The 22,362-nt window shown below is 45.3% G+C and overlaps 1 protein-coding gene across 1 annotated transcript; it reads right to left on the bottom strand.

Annotated features, from left to right (window-relative positions):
• Positions 1 to 12,625: 12,625 nt before the first annotated feature.
• Positions 12,626 to 15,013, bottom strand: LOC125511150 (uncharacterized). The gene is made up of 2 exons (XM_048676449.2): positions 13,736 to 15,013; positions 12,626 to 13,045 (listed from the first exon to the last, which is right to left on the bottom strand). Exons 1-2 carry the CDS (start codon positions 14,899 to 14,901, stop codon positions 13,042 to 13,044), a joined length of 1,170 nt encoding a protein of 389 aa, XP_048532406.2. The 5' UTR covers positions 14,902 to 15,013; the 3' UTR covers positions 12,626 to 13,041.
• Positions 15,014 to 22,362: the final 7,349 nt, after the last annotated feature.

The raw sequence follows: 22,362 nt of genomic DNA, 5'->3' as shown, positions 1-22,362 counted from the left end.
CCGAAATAGCACTTCCTATATATAATTCTTTACCTCCGGACCATTCCAGAACTCCTCGTGACGTCCGGGATCTCATCCGGGACTCCGAACAACTTTCAGGTTACCACATACTAATATCTCTATAACCCTAGCATCACCGAACCTTAAGTGTGTAGACCCTACGGGTTCGGGAGACATGCAGACATGACCGAGATGACTCTCCGGTCAATAATCAACAGTGGGATCTGGATACCCATGTTGGCTCCCACATGTTCCACGATGATCTCATCGGATGAACCACGATGTCAAGGACTTAATCAATCCCGTATACAATTCCCTTTGTCTAGCGGTACGATACTTGCCCGAGATTCGATCGTCGGTATCCCGATACCTTGTTCAATCTCGTTACCGGCAAGTCTCTTTACTTGTTCCGTAACACATCATCCTATGATCAACTCCTTGGTCACATTGTGCACATTATGATGATGTCCTACCGAGTGGGCCCAGAGATACCTCTCCGTTTACACGGAGTGACAAATCCCAGTCTCCATTCATGCCAACCCAACAGACACTTTCGGAGATACCTATAGTGTACCTTTATAGCCACCCAGTTACGTTGTGACGTTTGGCACACCCAAAGCACTCCTACGGTATCCGGGAGTTGCACAATCTCATGGTCTAAGGAAATGATACTTGACATTAGAAAAGCTTTAGCATACGAACTACATGATCTTGTGCTAGGCTTAGGATTGGGTCTTTGTCCATCACATCATTCTCCTAATGATGTGATCCCGTTATCAATGACATCCAATGTCCATGGTCAGGAAACCGTAACCATCTATTGATCAACGAGCTAGTCAACTAGAGGCTTACTAGGGACATGGTGTTGTCTATGTATCCACACATGTATCTGAGTTTCCTATCAATACAATTCTAGCATGGATAATAAACGATTATCATGAACAAGGAAATATAATAATAACTAATTTATTATTGCCTCTAGGGCATATTTCCAACAATTAATTGCAAACAAAACTCCCCCTGGGACCTGATGTATGTTGGAGGCACTCGTTGTTTCGAGCAAGCCATGGATTGATGCTTGTTGGTGGAGGGGGAGTATAAACTTTACCACTCTGTTTGGGAACCACCTATAATGTGTTTAGCATGGAAGATATCGCCATCTCTTAGTTACATTGACAATGAAAGTATACGCTCAAAATACAATTTATCCCTATTTCAAAACCGAGCTCTGGCACCTCTACAAATCCCTGCTTCCCTCTGCGAAGGGCCTATCCATTTACTTTTATGTTGAGTCATCACCCTCTTATTAAAAAGCATTAGTTGGAGAGCACAGCTTTCATTTGCATTCATCACTATTAATTTATATTGGGTATGACTATGATTGGATCTCTTTTACCATGAATTACAATGTCTAGTCAGTCCTTGATCTTTAAAGGTGTTCTGCATTTATGTTTTGCGGTCTCAGAAAGGGCTAGCGAGATACCATCTTGTTATATCATATTATGATTGTTTTGAGAAAGTGTTTTCATCCGAGATTTATTATTATGACTTGCTAGTTGACTATGCTATTGATATGAGTAATTATGAGACCTGAGAATTATTGCAAATGTGGTTAGTTATGATCTATGCTGAAAACTTGAATGCTGGCTTGACATAGTTACAACAACAAGAGCAAACAGAGTTTGTAAAAGTTTTTCTTTCTTTTATTCAGTTTGTCAACTGAATTGCTTGAGGACAAGCAAGGGTTTAAGCTTGGGGGAGTTGATACGTCTCCGTCGTATCTACTTTTCCAAACACTTTTTCCCTTGTTTTGGACTCTAACTTGTATGATTTGAATGGAACTAACCCGGACTGACGCTGTTTTCAGCAGAATTACCATGGTGTTGTTTTATATGCAGAAAACAAATATTCTCGGAATGACCTGAAACTCCACGGAACATCTTAGAAAAAACAATAAAAAATCCTCGCCAAAGATGAAGACCGGGGGCCCACACCCTTCTCACGAGGGTGGGGGCGCCCCCCCCCTAGGGCGCTCCCCCCTACCTCGTGGGCCCCCGGTTGCGTCTCCGACTCCAACTCCACCTCCATATATTGAGTTTCGATGAGAAAAAAATCAGAGAGAAGAAATCGTCGTGTTTTACGATACGGAGCCGCCGCCAAGCCCTAAAACCTCTCGGGAGGGCTGATCTGGAGTCCGTTCGGGGCTCCGGAGAGGGGGATTCGTCGCCGTCGTCATCATCAACCATCCTCCATCACCAATTTCATGATGCTCACCGCCATGCGTGAGTAATTCCATCGTAGGCTTGATGGACGGTGATGGGTTGGATGAGATTTATCATGTAATCGAGTTAGTTTTGTTAGGGTTTGATCCCTAGTATCCATTATGTTCTGAGATTGATGTTGCTATGACTTTGCTATGCTTAATGCTTGTCACAAGGGCCCGAGTGCCATGATTTCAGATCTGAACCTATTATGTTTTCATGAATATATGTGAGTTCTTGATCCTATCTTGCAAGTCTATAGTCACCTACTATGTGTTATGATCCGGCAACCCCGAAGTGACAATAGTCGGGACCACTCCCGGTGATGACCATAGTTTGAGGAGTTCATGTATTCACTATGTGCTAATGCTTTGTTCCGGTTCTCTATTAAAAGGAGGCCTTAATATCCCTTAGTTTCCAATAGGACCCCGCTGCCACTGGAGGGTAGGACAAAAGATGTCATGCAAGTTCTTTTCCATAAGCACGTATGACTATATACGGAATACATGCCTACATTACATTGATGAATTGGAGCTAGTTCTATGTCACCCTATGTTATGACTGTTACATGATGAACCGCATCCGGCATAATTATCCATCACTGATCCAGTGCCTACGAGTTTTCCATATACTGGTTCTCTCTTATTTACTTTTCCGCTGCTACTGCTACAATCACTACAAAATACCAAAAACATTAATTTTGCTGTCTTTACTTTTTTTGCCGCTACCACCACTATCATATTACTTTGCTACTAAACACTTTGCTGCAGGTACTAAGTTTCTAGGTGTGGTTGAATTGACAACTCGGCTGCTAATACTTGAGAATATTCTTTGGCTCCCCTTGTGTCGAATCAATAAATTTGGGTTGAATACTCTACCCTCGAAAGCTGTTGCGATCCCCTATACTTGTGGGTTATCACTAGCCCTTTCTGAGACCGCAAAACATAAATGCAGAGCACCTTTAAAGACCAAGGACTGTCTAGACATTGTAATTCATGGTAAAAGAGATCCAGTCAAGTCATACTCAATGTAAACTAACAGTAATGAATGCAAATGACAGCGGTGCTCTCCAACTGGTGCCTTCTAATAAGAGGATGATGACTCAACACGAAAGTAAATAGATAGGCCCTTCACAGAGGGAAGCAGGGGTTTGTAGAGGTGCCAGAGCTCGGTTTTTGAAACAGAGGTGAATAATATTTTGAGCAGTATACTTTCATTGTCAACATAACAACCAAGAGATGGCAATATCTTCCATGCTACACACATTATAGGCGGTTCCCAAACAGAATGGTAAAGTTTATACTCCCCCTTCCACCAACAAGCATCAATCCATGGCTTGCTTGAAACAACGAGTGCCTCCAACTAACAAGAGTCCCAGGGGAGTTTTGTTTGCAATTACTTTGATTTAGTTTGCAAAAAGCATGGGACTGGGCATCCCGGTTACCAGCCATTTATCTTGTGAGTGAGGAGCGGAGTCCACTCTTCTTGAGAATAACCCGCCTAACATGGAAGATAGGGACAGCCCTAGTTGATACATGAGCTATTCGAGCATACAAAACAGGATATTTATTTGAAGGTTTAGAGTATGGCACATATAAATTTACTTGGAACGGCAGGTAGATACCGTATATAGGTAGGTATAGTGGACTCATTTGGAATAACTTTGGGGTTTATGGAGTTGGATGCACAAGCAGTATTCCCGCTTAGTACAGGTGAAGGCTAGAAAAAGACTGGGAAGCGACCAGCTAGAGAGCGACAACAGTCATTAACATGCATTAAAATTAATCAACACCGAATGCAAGCATGAGTAGGATATAATCCACCATGAACATAAATATCATGAAGGCTATGTTGATTTTGTTTCAACTACATGCGTAAACATGTGCCAAGTCAAGTCACTTAAATCATTCAGAGGAGGATACCACCCTATCATACCACATCATAACCATTTTAATAGCATGTTGGCACGCAAGGTAAACCATTATAACTTATAGCTAATCAAGCATGGCACAAGAAACTATGATCTCTAGTTGTCATTGCAAACATGTTTATCCATAATAGGCTAAATCAAGAACGATGAACTAATCATATTTATAAAAACAAAAGAGGTCGAGTTCATACCATCCTTTCTCATCTCAGTCAGTCCATCATATATCGTCATAATTGCCTTTCACTTGCACGACCGAATGATGTGAATAATAATAATAGTGTGCGTGCATTGGACTAAGCTGGAATCTGCAAGCATTCAATAAACATGAGAAGACAAGGCAATATGGGATCTTTTGTCAGATCAACAATAATTCATATAAGAGCTACTTCAACAATTTAATTATGGTCTTCTCCTATCGACCCCCAAAGAAAAGAAAAGAAATAAAACTATTTACACGGGAAAGCTCCCAACAAGCAAAAGAAGAACATGAAATCTTTTTGGATTTTTTTTAATTACTACTACAAGCATGGAAAGTAAACTAATTAAAAGCTACAACTAATTTTTTTTGGTTTTTCTTAAGTTTTATTAAACACACAAGAAGAAAGCATAAAAAGGGAAAATAAACTAGCATGGATGATACAATGAAAAAGTATGAGCACCGACATCTAGCAATGAGTGTGTGAACATGAATATAATGTCGGTGAGAAATACGTACTCCCCCAAGCTTAGGCTTTTGGCCTAAGTTGGTCTATGGCCACGGCTGGCCTGGCTGATATCCATAGTAGAAGTTGGGGTCATACTGCGATGCAGCGGCTATCGCCTCCTGAGCTGCAGCGTGGCGATGAGCGGCCTCCGCCCTCCTCTCGTACTCATCTGCCTCCTCTCTGGTAATAACATACTTTCCTCTTGCCTGATAATCAAAGAAGGCAGGAGCAGGGAGAGTAATACGGACAGCACGGCGTCTGTCAAAGATTAGTCGATACTGGAGAGGCGATTCATTCCTCTCGACAAACTGGTGGTGAACCATAGCATTAAAATCTAGGTAAGCAGGAGGTAATTCAATATCATCTTCGCGTATGGCCACACCAAGAAAATTATCTATGCGGGTTGCATAAATTCCACCAAAGAAATCTCCATTAAATCTATTAAGATGCAACCTACATACAACAATAGCTCCCAAATTATAAGATTTATCTCCTAACACATCACTCCTAAGAATACTGAGGTCAGGGACACACATGTGACATGCCTCATCTTTACCATTAATGCATCTACCTATGAAGAGAGCAAAATAATGTATAGCAGGAAAGTGAATGCTCCCTATGGTAGATTGTGTTATATCTCTAGATTCTCCCACAGTTATGCTAGCAAGAAAATCTCTAAATTCAGATTTGCGAGGATCCCTTATACTACCCCATTGTGGAAGTTTGCAAGCAGTGGTAAAATCCTCTAAGTCCATAGTGTAAGAATTATCATAAAGATCAAACAGGACAGTTGGAGAATTACGTGAAGATGAAAATTCAAACCTCCTCACAAAGGAACTAGTGAGATTGTGATACTGCACTTCTCTTCCTCGAAGCTCACAAGATCAGCGTTATGCAAATATGCGTTAAATTCTTCTTTAATTCCCGCTCGATCCATAAAGTTCTCAAAAGGCCATTCACAAGGACGCACTGGAGCGTCTCTTGGTGGCTCATCATCAGCATCACGCATTGCAATCCTGGGTCCTTACTTCCTTGAAGAACCACCTTGGAACATTTTCCTAAGCATATTTCTTCCTCTGAAAAATTTCTTAAATTTTTAGTAACTTCCAAATAAAAGTAAACCAAACCCAATAATATTGATAGCAACTACTCATACAAGTGCCTAGAGCCTATATCATGCATCAAAACTACTTTTGACCATATAAATTTGACATGCAAGCTCAAGAACAGGGTCACCTAAGTAGCAAAAATTTGCAATGAATAAAGCACTAGAACAAAAACTAATTGGACCAATGGAGGAGTCACATACCAAGGAACAATCTCCCCAAACAGTTTTGTGAGAGGTGCTTTGAGCAAGGAGATCGAAAATGGCAACAAAATGAGCTTGGACTCGGGTTTGAGCCGGTTATTCGTGTTTGGGGGAGGAAGAAGAAGTGTATGGGTGAAAGGATAATTGGAGGAGGGCCACCGTGGGCCCACGAGGCAGGGGGGTAGGGCGCGCCCTCCACCCTTGTGGGCAGGTGGTTGACCCCCCTGCTGTGTTCTCAGTGCCAAATATTCTCAAATATTCTGGAAAAAATCATATTTAAATTTCAGGGCATTTGGAGAACTTTTATTTTCGAGGTATTTTTATATTGCATGGATAATCAGATAACAGACGGAAAAATATTATTTTTATTTTATTTAATATAAATAACAGAAGGTAAAAGTGGGGTGCAGAAGGTTGTGCCTTCTAGTTTCATCCATCTCATGATCATCAAAAGGAATCCACTAACAAGGTTGATCAAGTCTTGTTAATGAACTCATTCCGAATAACATGGACCCGGAGAAATTTTGAATAACACTATGTTACCTCAACGGGGATATGCACATCCCTAATAATAAGAATATCATATTTCTTCTTGACAATAGGAATAGGAAATTCAAAACCTCCAAATATAATCGATGGAATTTTTCCAATAGAGTTGATACTATGAACTTGAGGTTGTTTCCTCGGAAAGTGTACCGTATGCTCATTACCATTAACATGAAAAGTGACATTGCCTTTAGTGCAATCAATAACAGCCCCTGCAGTATTCAAAAAGGGTCTTTCAAGAATAATAGACATACTATCGTCCTCGGGAATATCAAGAATAACAAAGTCCGTTAAAATAGTAACATTTGCAACTACAACAGGCACATCCTCACAAATACCGACAGGTATAGCGGTTGATTTATCAGCCATTTGCAAAGATATTTCAGTAGGTATCAACTTATTCAAATCAAGTCTACGATATAAAGAGAGAGAGGCATAACACTAACACCGGCTCCAAGATCACATAAAGCAGTTTTAACATAGTTTCTTTTAATGGAGCATGGTATAGTAGGTAGTACTGGATCTCCTAGTTTCTTAGGTATTCCACCTTTAAAAGTATAATTAGCAAGCATGGTGGAAATTTCAGCTTCCGGTGTCTTTCTTTTATTTGTAACAATATATTTCATGTACTTAGCATAAGGATTCATTTTGAGCATATCAGTTAATCTCATACGCAAAAAGATAGGTCTAATCATTTCACCAAAGCGCTCAAACTCCTCATCATCCTTTCACCAAAGAATAGAGCTATGCTCCCCGGCAACGGCGCCAGAAAATAGTCTTGATAACCCACAAGTATAGGGGATCGCAACAGTTTTCGAGGGTAGAGTATTCAACCCAAATTTATTGATTCGACACAAGGGGAGCCAAAGAATATTCTCAAGTATTAGCAGCTGAGTTGTCAATTCAACCACACCTGGAAACATAATATCTGCAGCAAAGTGCTTAGTAGCAAGGTAATATGATAGTAGTGGTAACGGTAGCAAAAGGTAACGGTAGTAAAAGTAATGTTTTTGGTATTTTGTAGTGATGATAGCAATAGCAACGGAGAAGTAAATAAGCAAAGAAGAATATATGGAAAACCCGTAGGCAATGGATCGATGATGGAGAATTATGGATGTGGTTCATCATGTAACAGTCATAACCTAGGGTGACACAGAACTAGCTCCAGTTCATCAATGTAATGTAGGCATGTATTCCGAATATAGTCATACGTGCTTATGGAAAAGAACTTGCATGACATATTTTCTCCTACCCTCCCGTGGCAGCGGGGTCCTTACGGAAACTAAGGGATATTAGGGCCTCCTTTTAATTGAGTACCGGAACAAAGCATTAACCCATAGTGAATACATGAACTCCTCAAACTACGGTCATCACCGGTAAGTATCCTGTATTGTCACTTCGGGGTTAACGGATCATAACACATAATAGGTGACTATAGACTTGCAAGATAGGATCAAGAACTCTCATATATTGATGAAAACATAATAGGTTCAGATCTGAAATCATGGCACTCGGGCCCTAGTGACAAGCATTAAGCATAGCAAAGTCATAGCAACATCAATCTCAGAACATAGTGGATACTAGGGATCATACCCTAACAAAACTAACTCGATTACATGATAAATCTCATCCAACCCATCACCGTCCAGCAAGCCTACGATGGAATTACTCACGCACGGCGGTGAGCATCATGAAATTGGTGATGGAGGATGGTTGATGATGACGATGGCGGCGAATTCCCCTCTCCAGAGCCCCGAACGGACTCCAGATCAGCCCTCCCGAGAGGTTTTAGGGCTTGGCGGCGGATCCGTATCATAAAACGCGATGAATTCTTCTCTCTGATTTTTTTCTCCCCAAAACACAATATATAGAGTTGGAGTTGGAGTCAGAGAGACACCAGGGGACCCACGAGGTAGGGGCGCGCCCTAGGGGCGCAGGCGCGCCCCCCACCCTCGTGGACAGGTGGTGGCCCCCCTGGCCTTCATCTTTTGCAGGTATTTTCTATATTTTCCAAAAAGTTGATCCGTAAAGTTTCAGGTCATTCCGAGAACGTTTGTTTGTGCACATAAATAACACCATGGTAATTCTGCTGAAAACAGCGCCAGTCCGGGTTAGCTCCATTCAAATCATGCAAGTTAGAGTCCAAAATGAAGGCAAAAGTGTTTGGAAAAGTAGATATGACGGAGACGTATCAACGGGTAGGGTATGGATACTACCCATGGGTATAAAATTGTGCCTATACCCTGCCCATGCTGGTACGGTACCCGCGGGTACCCGTACCCATGGGTAAAATTGCCATCCATAGGGGAGGCCGAATTGGGAGGCGCCCAAGTAGGATTCCTCCTACTTGGGGCGCCCCTTGGCTGCCTACCGCTAGAACACAGAACAACGATTATTAGTTGTGTGCAGCGCCCCCTCCACAGTTTACGTCTCCGGTCATATTGTCGTAGTGCTTAGGTGAAGCCCTGCACGGATCACTTCACCATCACTGTCACCACGCCGTCGTGCTGACGAAACTCTCCCTCGACACTTTGTTGGATCAAGAGTTCGAGGGACGTCATTGAGCTGAACATGTGCAGAACTCGGAGGTGCCGTACGTTCGATGCTTGATCGGTCGGAACGAGAAGAAGTTCGACTACATCAACCATGGTCAAACTCTTCCACTTTCTGTCTACGAGGCTACGTGGACACTCTCCCCCTCTCGTTGCTATGCATCTCCTAGATAGATCTTGCGTGAGCGTAGGAAATTTTTTAAATTGCATGCTACGTTCCCCAACAAAACGCTTCCGCTTAGCGATCTACAAGGATATGTAGATACTCTCCTCCTCTCGTAGCTAGCATCTACATGGATAGATCTTGCGTGTGCGTAGAAAAAAATTGTTTTCCATGCAACGTTCCCCAACAGGATATGATCAAGTTGGTAGATCGATTGTTGAAACATTACAGAATAGTCATTTTGCTTTATCAAAATCAACCCTCACCTCACGTCTCCCTCTCCTCTAAATAACTCTGTGTGTTTAATTTTTTTTTGCTTCAAACAAAAAGGGGTCATATATTTTAAACGAAATGTCTGATTTCGGAACCATTTTGACTGCCTTCTTTATTTTGACGAGATCTTTGAATCAAGATTAATATTAGGTATATTTTTGAAAATTAATATTTCTTGCCCTTTCAAACTTAACTGCAAATTTACAAGTTTTGTAATTTTCCGATGAGAAACATTTGCCTCGGTACTACACGTGCGTCTCACGTGCAACATGCTTCCGGTACATCAAGTTTCAAAAAAAGCAAAAAAATAAAATAAAATAAAATTGGAAACATATCCAATGTTGATCTTATTTCAAAGATCTCGTCAAGGAAAAAATGACAGTCAAAACAGATCTGAAATTGAACATTCGGTTCAAAAAATATGAATCATTTTGTGTTTGGACCAAAAAATAAACATGTAGATTTCCGATGGGAGTATGTGCTGTGTAGTGCGGGTTAATTTGTACAAAGTGCAGGGTTGTCTCTTCCAAAAAGGCATAGTCCATCTTTTGACCAAAATCTGGCACGTTACTTTTTCATCTAAGGTCCAGAATCCAACGGTGCATTGGGTGCACAAATTGGCTCGTGCACAGGATACATTCTCCTTGCTCTAATCCCTAAGCCGCGGTAGGATCAGATGCGGGCAAACTACAATTTCTACAAGATCCACTGCAAGCCGAAGCAGAAGCATGTTGTGTTGCATCGCAAATATCTCAAGAATGTGGGAGGACACGGATTGTTCTGGAGACTGATTCCCAAGAGCTGGTGGAGGCGATTTCGACTTACTCATATGGTCTCTCACCAAATGGTTCGTGAGACTAAGGCTTGTGTAGATTTATTTTTTTCTGCTTTTTGCGAGATTAAGCCTAATGTACATGCTTTTCATGCAGTTTACTGCCTAAGCTGTGTTTTTTCTAATGAACCAAGCTGTGTTTAACCCATGTTCTGTCTTTGCATCTGAGCTGGTTGGCCATTTTGCTGAAGGGGTGTGCAAGTAACACCCTGGTGGCATGGTTGCCTGGTTTTGCTGGTACCATGAATTACTAGAATTCAGAATCGCATCATGGTATCTTGACACTTCTTCAATCTGTTGTTCTTCAAACATTTCAGTGTTCTGCTGGGTTATCAAAGAAACATGTACAATAGGCCAGCTTGTCAGGTCAACTGAATGTTCCCTTGTGTATCTAATCTCTGGGCTGTCTTATCTATCGAATACCTCTGGGGTTTTCTAGGACCGAGTTGGTTGTAGAGTTTTGGGGGTACAATTTGTCTAATTCACATCTAGATGTTTTTTAAGAATGTCACATCTAAGCTCCCACAAGTATATAATGCAGCAACAAGAAACAAAAAAAAACTAAGACAAAAAAATAGACCACAAGCAGAGTAGACATCAACTTAGATGTGACATAATTATGTCACATCTAGAGTGTCCTAGACAGACCCTTTGGGGTAGTCCACTAATCACGCACTGAGAACAACTTAAAGCTAGTTGTTTTATTGCCCATCTGTTACCTAATTGTGTACTGACAAATATACTGAGTTTTGTGAAACGTTAGACAGAAGTAATGTATCCTTCATACTTGAAACAAGATTTGAGTTGTGATCTTAGACAACCCTGGCAGAACTCTCCTTTGGTAAATGTATCCAGCGGAATTGTAATTTTCTGATCCTGAAAAGAATGATAGGAGAGTTTCCACTGTCAAAATCAGGCCGAGTATCCTAACCAACTAGACTACACAGATATCTATTCCATCCCAAGGATGAAATTCATCGCACATGGTTGAGGAAATATCCTGGTCGTTTTCTTGTACTCAAAAGAATCAAGAATGTACCCCTCGATTTGCAAAGGAACAACGCGAAAACCTTGGGTCAATCATAACATCTTCATCTTCATGATAATTGGGTCACACTCATCTCAGGATTCAATTCCTTGTGGCGATGGAAACCATAAGGTTGAGCCTTGCCAAATCAGTCATCAGGGGCAGAGATCCATGCGTCGCCAGAGCCCGTAGCAGCCCATATGAGACCGACAGTTGCATCGGAGTGCATGCGGTGAGCAGCCAACATACGTCGTAGCGAGGATGTCTTTCCTGCCACTGGTAAAAGCTACACCTGCCAGCCTGAGAAATAGTGATGAATCAAGAAAGATGGGCGGCAATATGAGCAACTATTTGATTGCGATCCAGAATCCGACACTTGTACAAGCGATCCCCAAGCAAGCCAAAATGGATATCCAAAAACACCATCATCCATATAAACTAGAATAAACACGCACTAACAATGCAGAGATGATGAAATTACAGCGACCGGTTATATAAGGGGTTCAGGCATCAGGAACAGTTCACGTCGTCGACAACATACCAATCCCAGCTAAATGCATCATAGTTCAGAGGCTAGTAATATTAAATCCAGCGAAACCTAAGCCAAGATACCAATCCAACGGTTTCTGAAGGTCTCGTGAATAAATAGACTAGCACTATACTAAGGTCTTAACCAACATTAATTTAGTCGTCACACATGCCCAGCCAAGCTCCCTTGAAAGCCTGAACTCCTCTCAGGCATCCCTTTCCAGCTTCGCGCTCGTCTCTTTGTTGTTGCCGCTCTCTCTCACACTCGCTCGGACATAGGTGGAAGGAGAGGGACACAGATATTTCCGGCGCACATACGCCCCGTCACACAAACGGCCTTATTTTACTGGGCACATACCCCGGACGCGGCAACACACCGCAGCCTACCCAGAGAAGCTCTCTCATAGCCGACCGGGCGCATACAACGGTCCTGGCGGAGACTACCTCATCTTTGGCTCCTAGACTCGGCTCATACCGGCGCCCAACAACACAGTGACTACTGAAGACTACATTTTCTCCTAGCTACTCGGCACTCTACACAACACCAATACATGGCTTATATAGCCAGACTCATCAGGCGTTGGCCTCACGCACGCACGCACTACCCATCATAACCGACCGCTAACAGCACACGCTCCATGCACTTACCCATGCGCCAACTAACAACCTGCTAGCTACATGCAAGGTCATCCTTAGAACGTGGGCAGCCCACAACAGCCGCTTGACCCAGCAAAAACAAACATGCATGTAGCTACACAACGGCCTGAACGCTGCTCATGCACGAACGCGACTCCGCCAGCTTGCCGCTCCATGCCGTCGTCAAGATTAGTGCTGACACTCTTGGTTTGGGATAGCCTTGCCTGACTCGTCCTCCTCAACCACTTGTGGCTTCTCCTTCAGGTTTGATGGGGCACGCTCATCTGTTAATGAAAATTCCCAATGCTCAAAAGTTAAAAGGAATGAAAGACAATGAGAAATTGAATTATGAAATTATCAGGAGCATTTACAGATCCTAATTCATTTAAGTACAACAGTAGCAGCATCATGTAACTTGTGTTTTGGGGTTTTTCAACAAGTGCCCCTAAAGCTACAGGTACAAATTGAACAAATTCCAGATTCCATACTCTATAATAATGCAGCAGGATGCGAGCAGCACCTAAACAACAAATTTGCATGGCACATCATAACGAAGCTTATTTTCATTTGTGATCAACAGTTCAATTGGCTCCAGAAGCAAAATACTGGTAGAACCTAAACAAATGTGGCCCTCCCGAAATTATGTATATTCCAAACCTCAAACAATTCATTCAACAATGACTCGATGACTAAAGCATGATAGCACATCAATTAGGAATAAGAGTTTCTATATATACCAATTTATCAATTAACAGATGTGTGGACACCACAAACAATGCATAATAACATTCTTTTACAAGATATACCGATTTATCTCAGAGACATTAAAGGGTAGTCATGTTGTGAATGAAGAAGGGGAATTAGATGTGCTGATCAAAGAACACTTCACTGAATGTTATGCGTTGAGATTGTAAAGAATGTCAAGACCATGTTTCACAGAAGGCAGAAGGGAATTAGATAACAACGATATATACCTTCCTGTTTCCATAAATTGTAGTGCGGAAACAGAAGAATGGCGAAAAAACACCTCTTTCTTCCAGATCTTCTCGTACTCCAGGGACTTGAGGTTGAACTTGTAGATGCCAAGGTTTGTGTCGACGATGAGGATATCCCGACCCTCAAAAGAACCAAGAATTTCTGTGGCTTCATTGGGGATCTCTTGGTGTGCATTGGGGTTGCGGTGCTCGACAACTGTGGGTGCCGTCCACTCCAGGAGTCCTTCTGGGCCCATCTGCTGTGACCAAAGATGGATCGATGACCAGCCCAGGCTAGCAAATCCCAAAGCACCATTCTCCATGGCTAAGAGTATGAAGTCGCTGCTGATGCTAAGATCGCGTGTGGGGGCGTCTATGACAGCGAGAGAGTGAGATGTCAAGTCATACATCAGAATGTCAATAGTGTCATCACCATCTTCAAGGTCATCCTCATCATATTTGAGGACAAAGTATAGCTTGTCATTGACTAGGACAGAGGGATTCTGCAAGACTGCTGCAGATGCGTTAAGATGCAGAAGAGGTGATGGCTGGCTCCACTGCCCGGTCTCCGTCGAGTATACATAAGCAGATGCTTGAGCTTGAAAACCTGCAGCCCCAACATGCTCAACACCCACAAACACAACTTTGGAGTTCCCTTCATGGCAGGCAAGGTGCTTGCAGGCACTGTCAGCACATATCACGGCAGCATGCCGGCTGTCGTACTCTCTGGGTGCGACGAGAATCCTGCGGCGGCCGGTGATCGGGTCCCAGATCAAGAACTTCACTGGGTCTGGGTCGGCATAGAGATCAGCGAGCAGAGCCCGGCCATGCCGGCAGTCCATGGCACAATCCATCTCGGCCATATCATCTGGATAAGGTGGGTGGAGGAGGCTCGTGGAAACGAAGGGGCCGACTGTATCCTCACCCTTCGGTTCATACAACTCAGGCCAGCGGCAGAAGAAACCGAGAAGTGGGGTGTTACCATGGCGCTCGACGTACTGGCTGCAGAAGCTACTGCCGGAGAGGCGACTGCTCCAGAACTTGCTCGTGAGCGAAACACGCACAAGGGACTCGGCTTCGTGCGGCCGGATGCGGAGGAAGATTGCCTCCGTGATATCATTGGATAGGATCGGTGTCGGCCGCGACTTGGTGGGTGGAAGGGCCATCTCTCTCGTCGGCAGCACGGAGTGGATCTGGAATTGGATGGAAGTGGCGGCGGAGTGAGGAGAGGGCAGAGTGAGGAGAGAGAGTGAGGAGTGAGGAGGAGAGAGGAGGTGGGTAGGTTTAGGTCTGAAATAGTGTGGATGTAGTTCTGGGCCGATTTGGGCTCGCTCGATCCGTGTCCAGTTGGGCCCAGCCCATTCGCTCGATCGCTCTATTTGGACCGCTTAGACCTATTTATCCCTCCCCCTACTTAGGGTTTCTTTTAGCTCAAAAAAAAATTATGGTTTCTCGTGCCGCCGCCGTCCTATGAGGAATTTAGGTCCCCTCGTCTTCATAGCAGGATTTATAGAGTGCTGATCCTGCCTGCCGCGGGATCCCCTCGTCTTCGGCTGCCATCTTGGATCAACGATTTTGTTCCTTTTTCAGAAAAGTCAACGGTCTACTCTTTGTGATCAACGATCACTGCTGGACCCGTCAATGGTCGCAGGCCCGCCAGTTGAGCAATTTTTACGAAAAACTCAGCTGGGTCGGCTTATACTCTCACGTGTGTGAGCGCCAATTACCCTAATTGGCGCCAACAAGGGGCTCTCCAGGTGGCCCTGGAAACTGCCATCCGTGTGATTATGCGTGTATGGCGTTCAATGGCCATAACCCTTTTCCTTCCCAACATACATGATGAAAACTTTGTGATAGTTACTTCGTTGAGAGAGAGAGAGAGAAAGATGGTCTTAAAAAGTAAGTGATGATGATTTAGTCAATATTCTCATGAATTTTGAACATATAAAATTGAGTAAATTTGTATTTATATGACACATCTGAATTAAATTTTAATGAGTAAAATGCATTCATGGTCCTAAAATTGCGGGACGCCCTTAATTTGTACTCCAACACTTACAATCTACAGAAACTCCTAAATTATGCCATGCTTTAGAAAAAACGTGTGTCAAATTTGTTGTTTTCCACTAACGATAGCTACGGGATTTAGCAAATAGAGGAACATAGTGAGCGTCCCTTGTGGTGACTTCATCTTGCCAAATTGAGGATTTTAATTTTAGCGACCACCCCTTTAACAAACTCTCCCGATGTCATGAGGAAAATCATGCGTCAAACCAACTCCGCTCACTTCTCATAGTTGTTTCCACACAATTATTGTTTCCAACAAATTCAAGGCAGTCGGTCTGTCAAACCATTAGTTCTCAGCCCCAAAAAATATTCCCCTAAGGACGGAAAAGATGCATAAACACGGGCATTGTCAGGTTTAGAAAAATCCAGATACAAACACGAGCGATTATCTTGAATGTGTTACGAGATAAGCGGTACATTGACTACATCAGGCTCGAAGATAACCGATGCTCTATTCAACTCCAAAGGTATCACCACTGTGCCTTGTAGAGAGATGACAATGAGTCGGCGGGATGTTTCCATGATCCTGAAGATCCCAATCAGAGAACATGTTGACTATAGTATGTCTCCGCGGCTTCACACGAATATGCCACGAGGGTGTTAACGACTCAGTGTCGGAGTATGTGATTGCGAGGAACCTCTTTCCAAACGCGAGTGGCAACCAACCTTTTTGGATGTGGCTATCATTGCTCGCTCGTTTGAAAGTTCATTACTAGGAAAAGGGCTATAGATGAAATGGATACTAATGGCGCACCTGACATATGGTGCGCCACTACAATATAGCAGTGGCGCACCATGTGCAGGTGCGCTATTAGTGTGGAAAACACTAATGACACACTAGATACATGGTACGCCACTAGTAACAATTTTTTTTCATTTTTACAAACATACTAATGGCGCATCAAGTAGACCGTGCGCCATTACTAGTTAAAACTAGTAATGGCGCACTGTCTACAGGTGCGCCATTACTAAGTTTTTTTCAAAAAGAATTCAAATTTTTTTTATTTTTTTTAAAACTAGTAATGGCGCACCATGGGTGTGGTGCGCCATTACTAACTTTCCTTCCTCTATCCCTTTTCCCCCGAGCGCCGCCTTCCCCGGCCGAACCCAATCCCCAATCCCCCGAGCCCTCGACCTGCTGCTCCATCGCCACCCCGACCCACTGCGCCGCCACCAGTCACCCCACGCCGCACGGAGACGTCCAGGAGGACCGCCGTCGACTGCTTCTTCATCTACGGGTTCTCAATCGACCGGAGCTGCACCGTATCGTCGCCATCGTCGTCTTCCCCAACCTCGGCCTCCCTAGTCCACCTCGTCACATCGCTCCGCCCCGGCCACTCCCGAGATCATCGTCGAGCACCTCGATGAGGCCCTTGACCGATTTCCCCCTTCCCCCGTTGGGTTCGTCGCCGTAGGCGCTGTCGTCAAGCTCCTGTGTTGCCTCGCTGCTGCGTTGTCATTGCAGTCGGCCGCGCCCGCGCACAGACGCGCTTGCGTGTTGCCGCCCACGGCCGCGCTCGCTGAGGGAGTCCTGGATTAGGAGGTGTTCGGGTAGCCGGACTATACCTTCAGCCGGACTCCAGGACTATGAAGGTACAAGATTAAAGACTTCGTCCTGTATCCGGATGGGACTTTCCTTGGCGTGGAAGGCAAGCTTGGCGATGCGGATATTCAAGATCTCCTACCATTGTAACCGACTTTGTGTAACCCTAACCCTCTCCGGTGTCTATATAAACCGGAGGGTTTTAGTCCGTAGGCAACTTCATCATACAACAATCATACCATAGGCTAGCTTTTAGGGTTTAGCCTCCTTGATCTCGTGGTAGATCTACTCTTGTACTACCCATATCATCAATATTAATCAAGCAGGACGTAGGGTTTTACCTCCATCAAGAGGGCCCGAACCTGGGTAAAACATCGTGTTCCTTGCCTCCTGTTACCATCCGGCCTAGACGCACAGTTCGGGACCCCCTGCCCGAGATCTGTCGGTTTTGGCACCGACATTGGTGCTTTCATTGAGAGTTCCTCTATGTCGTCGCTTTTAGGCCCGATGGCTCCTTCGATCATCAACAACGATGCAGTTCAGGGTGAGACTTTTTTCCCCGGACAGATCTTCGTCTTCAGCGGCTTCGCACTGCGGACAGATCTTCGTCTTCGGCGACATCCTGAATTCTCTAAAGTCTCTCTCTTTATCAGGAGAGCCCTGGCCGGACTACGGTCAGCAAGGTTGGGATAAGGACGATGAAGAAATTCAAAACCCACCCACCACCCACTTCGTAGCCACTGTCGACGACTTAACCGACATGCTTGACTTCGCCCCCGAAGACATCGACGGCATGGACGACGATGCAGGAGACGAACAAGAACCAGCACCTGTAGGGCGCTGGAAGGCCACCTCGTCATATGACATATATATGATGGACATTCCAAAGGATGGATATGGCGATGGAACAGCGGGGGACGACAACTCTAAGAAACAGCCCAAGCGCCGGCGTCAGCGGCGCCGCTCTAAATCCCGCCAAAGCAAAAACGGTGATTCCGGCACGGGAGATAATACTACTCCGGATAGCGCCGAAGAACACCCCCTCCAGCAAGATTCAGCACAGGAGGACAGAGAAGCGAGCCCTCACGAGAGGGCGGCGGACCAAGAGGTTGAGGACAATAATTATACGCCTCCCTCCGAAGACGAGGCAAGCCTCGACGATGACGAGTTCGTCGTGCCAGATGATCTCGCCGAACAAGAGCGTTTTAAACGCAGGCTTATGGCCACGGCAAGCAGCCTCAAGAAAAAGTAGCAACAGTTTAGAGCTGATCAGGATTTGCTAGCTGACAGATGGACTGAAGTCCTTGCGGCCGAAGAGTATGAACTCGAACGCCCTTCCAAGAGTTACCCAAAGCGCAGGCTGCTACCCCGACTAGAGGAGGAAGCACCTACATCACCAGCGCATGACATGGCCGACCGGCCACCTCGTGGCCGCGACAGAGAGGCCTCTTGGCCCTCCACTCAAACCATGCCCCAACGCCGCGTTAAGCATACTAAGGCGGAAAATGCGTCCGACCTGCGCGACATACTGGAGGACAAGGCAAGGCAAACAAGATCGATCTATGGATCGCGCAGGCGCCCCACGGCACGTGACGGTGATCGTCACTTCGGATGCAATAAATCCGGCCGGGCCGAACTCAACAGACAAAGCTCCTTCGAGCTGCGTCGTGATATAGCCCAATACAGAGGCGCCGCACACCCACTATGCTTCACAGATGAAGTGATGGATCATAAAATCCCTGAGGGCTTCAAACCCGTAAACATCGAATCGTACGATGGCACAACAGATCCTGCGGTATGGATCGAGGATTATCTCCTTCATATCCACATGGCCCGCGGTGATGATCTACACGCTATCAAATACCTCCCACTCAAACTTAAGGGACCGGCCTGGCATTGGCTTAACAGCTTGCCAGCAGACTCAATCGGTTCTTGGGAGGACCTGGAAGCCGAATTCCTTGATAACTTCCAGGGCACTTATGTGCGACCACCGGATGCCAATGACCTAAGCCACATAATTCAGCAGCCAGAGGAATCGGCTAGGCAATTCTGGACACGGTTCCTAACAAAGAAAAACCAGATAGTCGACTGTCCGGACGCAGAGGCCTTAGCGGCCTTCAAGCATAATATCCGTGACGAGTGGCTTGCCTGGCACCTGGGACAGGAAAAGCCGAAATCTATGGTAGCCCTCACGACACTCATGACCCGCTTTTGCGCGGGAGAAGACAGTTGGCTAGCTCGCAGCAACAATTTAACCAAGAACCCTGGTAATTCGAATACCAAGGACAAAAGCGACAGGTCGCGTCAGAACAAACAAAAGCGCCGCGTTAACAGCGACAGCAACGAGGATACGGCAATTAATGCCGGATTCCGAGGCTACAAATCCGGTCAACGGAAAAAGCCATTCAAAAGAAATACTCAGGGCCCGTCCAGTTTGGACCGAATACTCGACCGCTTGTGCCAGATACATGGCACCCCCGAAAAGCCAGCCAATCACACCAACAGGGATTGTTGGGTGTTCAAGCAGGCAGGCAAATTAAGAGCCGAAAACAAAGACAAGGGGCTGCATAGCGACAACGAGGAGGAGCCCAGGCCGCCGAACAACAGTGGACAGAAGGGATTTCCCCTGCAAGTGCGGGCGGTGAACATGATATACGCAACCCACATCCCCAAGAGGGAGCGGAAGCGTGCGTTACGGGACGTATATGCGATGGAGCCAGTCGCCCCAAAGTTCAACCCATCGTCCTCCTGCCCGATCACCTTTGATCGAAGGGACCACCCCACTAGCATCCGTCACGGCGGCTTCGCCGCATTGGTTCTAGACCCAATCATTGACGGATTTCATCTCACAAGAGTCCTCATGGACGGCGGCAGCAGCCTGAACCTGCTTTACCAGGATACAGTGCGAAAAATGGGCATAGATCCCTCGAGGATCAAGCCCACCAAAACGACCTTTAAAGGTGTCATACCAGGTGTAGAAGCCAACTGTACAGGCTCAGTCACACTGGAAGTGGTCTTCGGATCTCCGGATAACTTCCGAAGCGAGGAGTTAATCTTCGACATAGTCCCGTTCCGTAGTGGCTATCACGCACTGCTCGGGCGAACCGCATTCGCAAAATTCAACGCGGTACCGCACTATGCATACCTCAAGCTCAAGATGCTAGGCCCTAGAGGAGTAATCACGGTCAATGGGAACACTGAACGCTCCCTCCGAACGGAGGAGCACACGACAGCGCTCGCAGCAGAAGTACAAAGCAGCCTCTCTAGGCAGTTCTCCAGTTCGGCCTTCAAAAAGCCGGACACTGTCAAGCGCGCCCGGAGTACCCTACAACAAGAGCGCCTGGCACGTTCTGAGCTAGCGTAGCAATGCGGCCCCAACCCTAGCCCTCGCGATATAGCGAAACCAGTGCTTCGCGTACATAACTACGCTCTTGAAATACCATGGGCACAGGGGAAGGGGCACTATCACGGCACGCCCGAAATACGGCTTAAACCGCACCAAGGGCTGCCGGATTCCTTTTTTTTTTTCTCTTACTCTCAGGACTCCATACTTCGAATGACCCGTTCGGCAATTCAACTGCCGCACAAATGATGCAAGATCCAGAAAAGCAAACAAGCCACGCCGCACTATGGAACTCCCAGGTGGTCTCTATTGCGAGCAGTATACCTGTTTTTTAATACAATTCCGCGGCCTGCCCCTGGCCAGGACATGTTAAATAGTCCAATTTCTTTTGCTTATCGCACTATTTGTATCGTTCCGCTTTCATAGCAGCCTTTTTATAAACAATGCATAGCTTTTTGTCTATTTTTTTGCATTATCCTCTTTTTTATATATATGTTTATTAATAACATGTTGCATCCGTACACTGTGGTACGGCAAAAATACGCCAGGGGCTTCAATACCCATCAATATAGCGTGAGAAGTCCGTACACTTTCACAAGTGCGGCACCCCGAACTTATAGCACTATATGCATTGGCTCCGAATCATGATTTGGGTCAATAGTTGGGTTTGCCCGGCTCCTGTGTTTTGGTGCCTTATGTTCCGCTATATCGGCTAACGTAGCACTAGGAGAACTATTGCGATTGTGCCCCAGTTGAGCTGGGCTGAGCACCTCAATAGAGAAAGCTAAAACTGACTGTCATGATGAGGCGAGAGACCGGTCGCTGTTCGAGAGGTTTTTCGAGTCCTTAAAGACTTATGCCGCTTCGATCGAGGAACCGGCTTTGTCCGGCCAAGGCGTGGATAGCGCCCCGAACTCGGTCTTCCGAATACTAGGGGTTTCGTCGAAATTTAAAATTATAGAGTTCTATGGCTAAGTGAGAGTGTTCAAGCATTATAGTTCGATTGCCTTGTTCGTTGTGCTGAGCGCCTTCCTCGACGTACCCAATCATGGGAAAAAGAGCACTCAGGTTTATTCCGAACACCCCAGCACTAGTGACATGGGGGCAGAAACCGACGACTGGCCATCTCTTAATTTTTTGATAAACGGCCGCACAGAAAGTAATATTTTAAATTCAACAAGCATTGCTTAACGCATCTTATATACTTAAGAAGTTCATCCCCACTATTTCAATTATCTTGACATGCACCCTATCCACCTCATCACACATGCCCCACACATGTCACTTCCTATTTTTGTTCACATGCAATCATCTCACCTCAGTGCATGTGCCACATCAGCAGCCCGTTCCAATGAATGGCTCCGTTTCCAGCAAACAACCGAACAGCCAAGGTTTAGACTGCAATTTTTTAACCAGGCCAGTAGTTTCGTACGTGACACGTACCTGGCTTGGTTGTTGGTGATAGCCTAGCTAACGCATGCCTCTTTATTATTTCAGTCCTGGTATTAGCCCATCTATCTAATTACAGCGAGTAGGTTGCTCAGTACATCTTCTCTGGTGCGAGTCTCATCACTGCTGCTCTCTCTTCCGCTTGACGCGGCAACGATCGAGAAGCTTTCCACTCATCACCATTGAACGACAGCCACAAACTCACAAGAAACGGAAAACCATAAT

Source organism: Triticum urartu, chromosome 5A (assembly GCF_056163025.1).
Source record: "Triticum urartu cultivar PI428250 chromosome 5A, HENAU_Tu73, whole genome shotgun sequence".
NCBI lineage: Eukaryota > Viridiplantae > Streptophyta > Magnoliopsida > Poales > Poaceae > Triticum > Triticum urartu.
Note: the sequence above shows the minus strand (reverse complement) of the source record. Positions and strands in the feature narration are given on the sequence as shown.

Bases quoted from the DNA above. Each gene is read 5' to 3' on its own strand.
- LOC125511150 (XM_048676449.2), bottom strand. From the start codon at position 14,901: ATGGCCCTTCCACCCACCAAGTCGCGGCCGACACCGATCCTATCCAAT.